Source organism: Amia ocellicauda, chromosome 14 (assembly GCF_036373705.1).
Source record: "Amia ocellicauda isolate fAmiCal2 chromosome 14, fAmiCal2.hap1, whole genome shotgun sequence".
NCBI classification, from domain to species: Eukaryota; Metazoa; Chordata; class Actinopteri; order Amiiformes; family Amiidae; genus Amia; species Amia ocellicauda.
Window position 1 is genome coordinate 6,020,413 of NC_089863.1, and position 8,500 is coordinate 6,028,912.

General features: G+C 49.2%; 1 protein-coding gene across 1 annotated transcript; it reads right to left on the reverse strand.

The window, feature by feature from the left end:
- Positions 1 to 1,291: 1,291 nt before the first annotated feature.
- Positions 1,292 to 7,615, reverse strand: LOC136768454 (P2R1A-PPP2R2A-interacting phosphatase regulator 1). Its single transcript, XM_066722677.1, has 9 exons — positions 6,690 to 7,615; positions 6,498 to 6,582; positions 6,284 to 6,340; positions 6,040 to 6,086; positions 5,414 to 5,462; positions 5,133 to 5,200; positions 4,892 to 4,950; positions 4,675 to 4,759; positions 1,292 to 4,153 (listed from the first exon to the last, which is right to left on the reverse strand). Exons 1-9 carry the CDS (start codon positions 6,788 to 6,790, stop codon positions 4,000 to 4,002), a joined length of 705 nt encoding a protein of 234 aa, XP_066578774.1. The 5' UTR covers positions 6,791 to 7,615; the 3' UTR covers positions 1,292 to 3,999.
- Positions 7,616 to 8,500: the final 885 nt, after the last annotated feature.

Below are 8,500 nucleotides of genomic sequence, written 5' to 3' on the forward strand. Positions count from 1 at the left end.
TCTGTTACAGTTACTGAAATAATGTCAAAATGTATCCAATGCATTAAAAAAGAATAAATGCATTTTATAATTGTTTTATATAAAAAGCGCAATTAATGTCTTACCTTTTTTTTTAAGCCACAGCTTCCCCACAGCCTTCAAAAAATCAGAATAAAATAATAAAAAATACTGGCGTGGTTTCCAGACGCTGTGGCCGGAGGAAAGCGGAGATAATTTAAATCCCTTTTTTGTGTTTTTCAGACCATTCGGGCTCCCAGGCGCTGCTGTTTGAAAATGGCGCCAAAGGCGCGGCTCCCCGGCTAGTCTCTGAACTGGCCACGCAAAAAAAAATAAAAAAAAAATATAAAAGGGCTCATAAATTTTTTTCGCCCGCGGCATCGAGCGTGTCTTCGGGCTGGTCAGCTAACCCGGTCACTCGTTTCTCATAACGTCGCTTCCTGAATTTTTATTTATTTTTTGTTTAATTAAAATGACCGTTATCTGTGCCGCAGTGCAGCACGGGAAGGGAACTTGTTGTTTTGTTTTTTTCAAATTCCTGACGGAGCAGCCGCGGCTGGACGGGCGCACCCTGGCGGACACTGCGCGGCACTGCAGCGCTGCTGTGAGACTGGAGAAGGGATTTCTTACCGACAATATGTAGTGCAGCATTTAAATAAAGATAATTACTACTGCTACTAATGACAAGATAGATAATCACAACCTATTGATTCTGAGAATTTCTCTACTAACTGACCAATCCCCGAGTGATTTAGTCACTTTATCAATTGTCAATCTTCTTATACACACGACTGTAGTCAGTATTAATTTGACATTTTGTATTAAACTATCCTCATTTCTCAGTGATGCACAGTCAGGAGTTGGTTAAAACCCTGATTCAGCCCCAGGGAGAGAAAACTGTTCAACCTAGCTGCCTGAACTGGGTAGACAAGGTGTGTGTGTGTGTGTGTGTGAGTGAACTTTGCACTGTCCATTGAAATCTGTGGTCTCCCAGGCTGTGTTGCTGCATCGTTTGACCCCTTCAATGGTGCACTGCTTGTATCACTGTACAGCACGACTGCACAACTGTAATAACATTTTATTGTGTTATGATGATGATCTTAATAATTTACTCCAACTACGCCAGACACAGTAATATATTATTTGAATGAGTGTTATGAAATATATTTATTGTCTGTCAGTCATTGTAAGGGCAGCTGCTAATAAATAAATATAACAATAAATAATAATAATGAATTATGAATGTTCTGCACAAAATGTAATAAAACAAACAATAATAGGCAGTAGTCAGTAGTGGATACAATACAGTGAGTTTTATTATTTTTTATATATATATTTATATATTTAAAAGGTATACATTTTTTTTTAGCTTTCCACTAAAACGTGACACTCGGTATCGATTTTACAAGCAGGAATGAATATAGTTGTGTTTTTATCTTACAAATCCATAAAAATACTTACTTTGTTTCATTTTTATAATCATTACTTTTCCTCTCCATCTTTTTATTTACAAAATCCAAATACTTAGCAGAGCAAAGCAGGCTGGGATCTGACTGGACCCTGCCCGGTCCGAGATATCACTTCCTGCATCTCTGTGGGCGGCCCTTCTCGTGTTGGAGGGAATGGCAAACGTCCACCTTGCCCCCCCCACCCCTCTTGCCAATTGCCACAAAACATTGATTGAAGAAAATAAATCATCCCACGCGGTTGTGTCCCTCGGAGGGATTCTAGTGATTAGCCAATGGAAAGCCAAACAACTTCCACTCTAGATCCTGTTGTCCAGTCAGTGACTCTGCAGCAGCCCAGTCTGGTCCAGTCCACTGCAGTCCAGTCCAGTCAGTGACTCTGCAGCAGTCCAGTCCAGTCCAGTCTAGTCTAGTCTGAGCCATTCAGTGACTCTGCAGCAGTCTAGTCTAGTCCAGTCAGTGACTCTGCAGCAGTCCAGTCTGGTCCAGTCCAGTCCAATCCAGTCAGTGACTCTGCAGCAGTCCAGTCTGGTCCAGTCCAGTCCACTCCAGTCCAGTCAGTGACTCTGCAGCAGTCCAGTCTGGTCCAGTTCAGTCCAGTCCAGTCAGTGATTCTGCAGCAGTCCAGTCCAGTCTAGTCTAGTCCAGTCAGTGACTCTGCAGCAGTCCAGTCTGGTCCAGTCCAGTCAGTGGCTATGCAGCAGTCCAGTCCAGTCCAGTCCAGTCAGTGACTATGCAGCAGTCCAGTCTGGTCCAGTCCAGTCCAGTCCAGTCTAGTCTAGTCCAGTCAGTGACTCTGCAGCAGTCCAGTCCAGTCCAGTCTAGTCCAGTCCAGTCAGGGATTCTGCAGCAGTCCAGTCTGGTCCAGTCCAGTCAGTGACTATGCAGCAGTCTAGTGTAGTCTAGTCAGTGACTCTGCAGCAGTCCAGTCCAGTCCTGTCCAGCCCAGTCCAGTCCAGTCAGTGACTCTGCAGCAGTCCAGTCCAGTCCAGTCAGTGACTCTGCAGCAGTCCAGTCCAGTCAGTGTCTCTGCAGCAGTCCACTCCAGTCCAGTTCAGTCAGTGACTCTGCAGCAGTCCAGTCCAGTCCAGTTCAGTCAGTGACTCTGCAGCAGCCCAGTCCAGTCCAGTTCAGTCAGTGACTCTGCAGCAGTCCACTCCAGTCCAGTTCAGTCAGTGACTCTGCAGCAGTCCACTCCAGTCCAGTTCAGTCAGTGACTCTGCAGCAGTCCAGTCCAGTCCAGTTCAGTCAGTGACTCTGCAGCAGCCCAGTCCAGCTCAGTCAGAGAACCGGAGTGAGAATCTGACTCACTGTCACACACCCCCATGTCTGATAATCTCCCTCCCCAGTCCCACTGCCCCACAAAACTGTCGCTAAAATTGGCACCATTATAAGGGGGAATTTCTCTTACATCACCGCGTCCCCAACCCCAGACACGGAGACAGAACATCCCCGGGAAGAACTGGACCGGGCCAATTAGCGAAGACACCCGCAGTAGAAACTGCACACCGATGTACTGTAGTGTACTGTGGGGTGGGCAGTTTTCATATGGCTATTAAAATAGCATTGTAACAGTCAAAGGTCCGACCCGATTTTCCCGCAGCCCCAGCTCACCGGGCTGGCCGTGCCATCCTGTACTGTACTGTACCAGCAACGTGCAGAGTGCCGCGGTAAAGAAACCCAAAGGTCAGACGTTCTCTGGACCGAACTCTCTCCATCCTAGTTCAGATCCAAACTGGGATCCCTGGTGCCTGTCCGTCCCGATGAAAATAAGAGAATAATAGAAGGGATCAGCTAATTCGAGTAATACAGCAAGGGAAGGCGACTGGAACACTGGCCGGACCACCGTGAGTGTAATCCTCGGATATGTCGCCCGCGATCCCCTCGGTTCAGGGCCAGGGGCCGCTCGAGACGCGGCGTACGGAACAGGAGAGAGAGAGAGAGAGAGTGAGAGAACTCAAATGGGTCACTTGCTTCGGCCTTAAAGAGTGTGTGTGTTGGAATGGGACTGTCCATCTCTGTCCTACATTGAAGACAGTCCCTGTACCTCTTTCTCTCCCTCCATCAATCTTTACCTCCCTGCCTCTTTCACTCTCTCTCGCTCGCTCTTTTCTTGACCAAGAGTCCCGAAGTGACACCCCACACTGCTCCTTCTTTGGAATTACACAACTGTCCCATCAGCCTTCCTCCGATAGGCTCCTCTCCCCGCCTGCCTCCCGCCCCCATCGAGCAGCTCCTGGGTCTGTCCTCCATTTGATTGGCCGAACGCTTTTCCTTCCTGGTCTGTGATTGGCTGAGTCCCTTTCTCTTCCTCGCTCCGTTTTGGCGACACACCCAGGTCTGTGATTGGCTGAGGGACGAGGGAGGGTGGGGTTTCAAGGTTCGCTGCCTTCCCCCTGATTGGCTTAGGATCCCAAACTGCTTCTTTGTGATTGGCTTGGCTTGGCTTGGCTTGGCGGGCATCCTTCCCTCCAGAGCCACCCGCCTGCTCCTCCCTCCTGATTGGCTGGGCTAGTGTCCTCCTCGTCCCGGGCTCTCATTGGCTGGGCTGGTGAGGCATCCCGAGCCGTGATTGGTGCTGGGAGGTGAAGGGCGGGGGCGAGGGCAGGCTGACAGCCAGAGAGAGGGGGCTGCCCTGGGGGGGGGCACAGCCAGACACCCCCTCTGGAGGAGAGTCTGCAGGAGAGACACTGAGCGAGAGAGAGAGAGAGAGAGGTTATGTTAGTTATGTAGTCCCGAGCACACTGTCTGTCTGCAAACTGAGTGGTGTCTGTGTGTGTGTGTGTCAGTACACCAGTACAGTGTGTGTGAGGTGTTTATGTGTGTCAGTACAGTGTGTGTGTGTGTGTGTGTGTGTGTGTGTGTGTGTGTGTGTCAGTACAGTGTTTGTGTGTGTCAGTAGTGTGTTTGTGTGTGTGTGTGTGTCAGTAGTGTGTTTGTGTGTGTGTGTGTGTCAGTACACCAGTACAGTGTGTGTGAAGTGTTTATGTGTGTCAGTACAGTGTGTGTGTGTGTGTGTGTGTGTCAGTACAGTGTGTGTGTGTGTCAGTAGTGTGTTTGTGTGTGTGTGTGTGTCAGTAGTGTGTTTGTGTGTGTGTGTGTGTCAGTAGTGTGTTTGTGTGTGTGTGTGTGTCAGTACACCAGTACAGTGTGTGTGAAGTGTTTATGTGTGTCAGTACAGTGTGTGTGTGTGTGTGTGTGTGTGTCTTACCTCACAGTGTAGCCAGGAAGGTGGGGGGTGTCAGTTACTCCAGCAACAAACAGCTTCTTTGGGGGGGCATCAGACTCCACTCCACCTGAGAGACATATCATCGACATCATCATCATCATCAGGAGAAGAAGAAATGTATAGACACACAGTTTAAACAGATTTAGGAATGAGGGAGAAGAATACAGAGAGAGAGAGGGAGAGGGAGAGGGAGACAGACCTTTCCTCTTCAGTGGAGGGAGGGCTGGCCACCGCACGGCTGGACTGACACTCCCCCTGCTGAATGACACAGGAACCACACTATTAATGTCAAGTCCTGTTCAGTGTATTACAGGCAGAGTGCAACACGAGACAGCCTCGAATTTATTACTTATATAGGACTACAGGGCCCGGACCGGAGACGGTGCTGTGTGGACTATTGAAAAGAAAAACAAAGTGAAACTGTGCCAGTGGGAACTTACTTTCTGAATCTTCTCGTTGGGCTGGGGGAGGAATTAGGTGTGACACCGCTGTCCAGAGAGTGGATATCCTAGAGGGGGAGAGAGAGTGAGTGACACACAAAAGGTTTGACTGACTGACTGACACACTGACAAACTGACTGACACACTGACTGACTACAAAGCCCATCAATAGAAAAAGTCCATTGATTCCCTCTGATTGCCCTTGGAAATGTGATCAGTGTGTCTCGTTAGTGACTAATTAAAGGCTTTTAACTCATGGGTGATGGGGTGTGGGGGCTCACCAGTGTGATGTGGTCGTCCCAGTGACAGTCAGGGGGGGCCGGGGCCAGTCTGAGGGGAGAGAGAGAGAGAGAGAGAGAGAGAGACACAATTTTTTTTTTTTTAATTTCATATATATATTTTGTGTCAGTCAGACAGTGTGTCAGTCAGTGTATCAGTCAGTCAGTCAGTGAGTGTCAGTCAGTGTGTCAGTCAGTGTATCAATGTATCAGTCAGTGTGTCAGTCAGTCAGTCTGTGTCAGTCTGTGTCAGTCAGTCAGTCAGTGTGTCAGTCAGTCAGTGTGTGTGTCAGTCAGTGTATCAATGTATCAGTCAGTGTGTCAGTCAGTCAGTCTGTGTCAGTCTGTGTCAGTCAGTCAGTCAGTGTGTCAGTCAGTCAGTGTGTGTGTCAGTCAGTGTATCAATGTATCAGTCAGTCAGTCAGTGTGTCAGTAAGTGTATCAATGTATCAGTCAGTGTATCAGTCAGTGTGTCAGTCAGTCAGTCAGTGTGTCAGTGTATCAGTCAGTGCGTCAGTCAGTCAGTTAGTGTGTCAGTCAGTGTATCAGTCAGTCTGTCAGTCAGTCAATGTGTCAGTCAATCAGTCAGTCAGTCAGTGTATCAGTCAGTCAGTCTGTCAGGGACTCACCTCTGTCTGTTTGTGTTCCCTCTGCAGGTCAGGTCCATGCCTTCATCCTGAGAAACACAGAGACCATCAGCACAGAGACAGAAATGGAGAGAGAGAAAGAGAAAGGGACATTTTCTTCACACTACCACTGTCTGCCCTATCCACACCAACACAACATATCCACAACACTTACACAATGATCGCTTATACATGCACTATAACCACACTCTCTCTCTCTCTCTCTCTCTCGCTCTCACTCACTCACCTGTTTTGGGTGCTCCAGGCGTCCGCTGGCCAATGGGAATGGCGATAAGGGGAGGGCCTAGGAGAAGAAGACATGTGATTGGCTCTCGGACTCTAGCTGAATCAGGCATCAGACAGACTGACACGGAGCGACACCCAGAATGATAGACAGACAGACAATAAGTGAGTAAGGCAGACAGGCAAGTAGTAAGAGACGGGGAGACAAATGGACAGACCAGTCCTGGACAGCTGAGGTTGACAGACACACTGCTCCTCCTGTAACGAGCTGAGGAGCTGGAGCTGAACACTGCGGCCCCATCACTGAGAGAGAGAGAGAGAGAGGGGGTATAATTAATATACTTTGATTTGGCTGAAGTTTTGTCTTAAGATTCAAACAAGTCTCTCTACAGGAGCTGCAGTTCCCTCACCTGACACCGGTGATCATGGGGGCGCTGTTGGACCGCCGCAGAGACCCGCCCCCGCTGACCGCCGCTGCGCCTGCGCACTGGTCCACCTCCATCCGCTCCATCTCGTCTGGCCGGGCCTGCGGGCTCGCTGAGGCCCCTGCCGCCGACCTTTGCGCTCCCGAAGCCGGCGAGGCGCACTCACGCTAGCCCGGTGAAAGCCCGACCCGCAGGCCTCACCGCCGACCTGCTCGGTCCAAAGTGAGCCGAAACCGCGGGGAACGGCGGGACACTGTCGCCTCTTTCCCCGGGTCCCCCACTATCGCATGTTTGCTCCTGGAAAAGCTGGAGCCGGGGGGCCGTGTAAAGCGAGAGCCGGCCGTGCAGGGGGTGGGGGTTGGGGAGAAGCCCGCGGTGCCGACGTGAGACGTGGAGCAAGTTGGCAGATTAGTTGGTTTCCATTGCAAATACCTCCATGGAGGCGAAATCAGAAAGTTCAAGCGGGGCAAAAGGGCTGGAATAACGGTGTGGCGCCGCCGCCGCTGCCCATCTACGCCTGCGCCGCGGAAGTTGTCATCCCACGCCGCATTTGCAAACTTTTCCCCCCGCAGGAGCCGAAGTTTAAATCCCGGACATCTATTTCCCCCGTAAACGGTTATTATCGGCGGTTTTGTCTCCCCAACCAAAAAAAAGCTCCACCACCTGTCAATGCTCGGCCCGTCCAGAGGCTCCCCGCTCACCGTGTCCCTGCGTCCCGCTGCGCCCTGGTCCCGAAACTAGCCGCAAACTCGCCACAATCCCCAAATCTTCTTAATATCACACATTTAAATTGTTTTTCGTATACTCTGCAGCTAAATGTATTCATTGCCGTGGCATAGGCAGCGAAACGGCGCCTCGCAGTGCCGGGCTGTTGCATTGCACTCTCTCTGATCATAATAATAAGTTACAAAAGCAAGGGTGCACAATCACGTCCAGTTTATGTGATGTAATATTATTGACTTTGAGTCGCCTTGGATGAAAGCATTGGGCAGATCAACCAAAAATCAACGACAACCTCACCACCATAATAATAACTAACTTTTTTCATGTATAGAATTCAATACATTAATTTGTTTTAAGGTTATAACAGATGATTGGAGTGCAGGCATGGAGCTCACATATAGGGTTTAGGGTATAAGATGTGAATAGTCACAGTTGTATGTCTATATAAAACTCTGTTTAATGTTGGATTGCAGTATTATGTATTTGGTTGTATCCATGGGGTGTTTTTTGCAACAGAAAAACATCACAGAGACCGTTAGGGATCTTACAGTGGGACAGGGAAGCAACACGCCTGGATTGGACAGTCTCTAACGCACTCAGGTGCAACTATATTGGCATCTGCTCCTGACAGCTCAAGCGGGAACCCAGCTGGTGTGTCTATAGGGGATGTCAGATTACTGAAGATCACATGATCTGTGGTAAAGGTTCGATGGGAGGTCCTGGATAGGATTGGAATAACTACAACTAATTAACCCACTTGGGTCCTGCAGTTCTGTATGTTTTTCAAATCCCTGTACATTATTTTAATATTGTTTGCTTCTAAGTAATACTATCCTTGCCTTTTAAAGATTATTTTATCTAAGGTTATTTTGCAGCTTGCCGAGCTGAACAGCGCAACACTGAACAAATGTATGATAAAGGCCCTGATTGTAGAGTCCAGCGTATTAAGTGGACAGCAGACCAGCTCCCCTCCCTCTCCCTCGCTCTCTCCCTCTCCCCCCTCTTTCTGTCCTTCTCTTCAACTCCCCCCTCCCCCTTTCTCTCTCCAGCTCTCCTCCCCGCCTTCTCTCTCA

Bases quoted from the DNA above. Each gene is read 5' to 3' on its own strand.
- LOC136768454 (XM_066722677.1), bottom strand. From the start codon at position 6,790: ATGGAGCGGATGGAGGTGGACCAGTGCGCAGGCGCAGCGGCGGTCAGC. The intron at 6,341-6,497 runs GTCTGTCCATTT...TTCTTCTCCTAG, and splicing joins ACCTCAGCTGTCCAGGACTG to GCCCTCCCCTTATCGCCATT. The intron at 4,951-5,132 runs GTAAGTTCCCAC...TGTGTCATTCAG, and splicing joins CCAACGAGAAGATTCAGAAA to CAGGGGGAGTGTCAGTCCAG.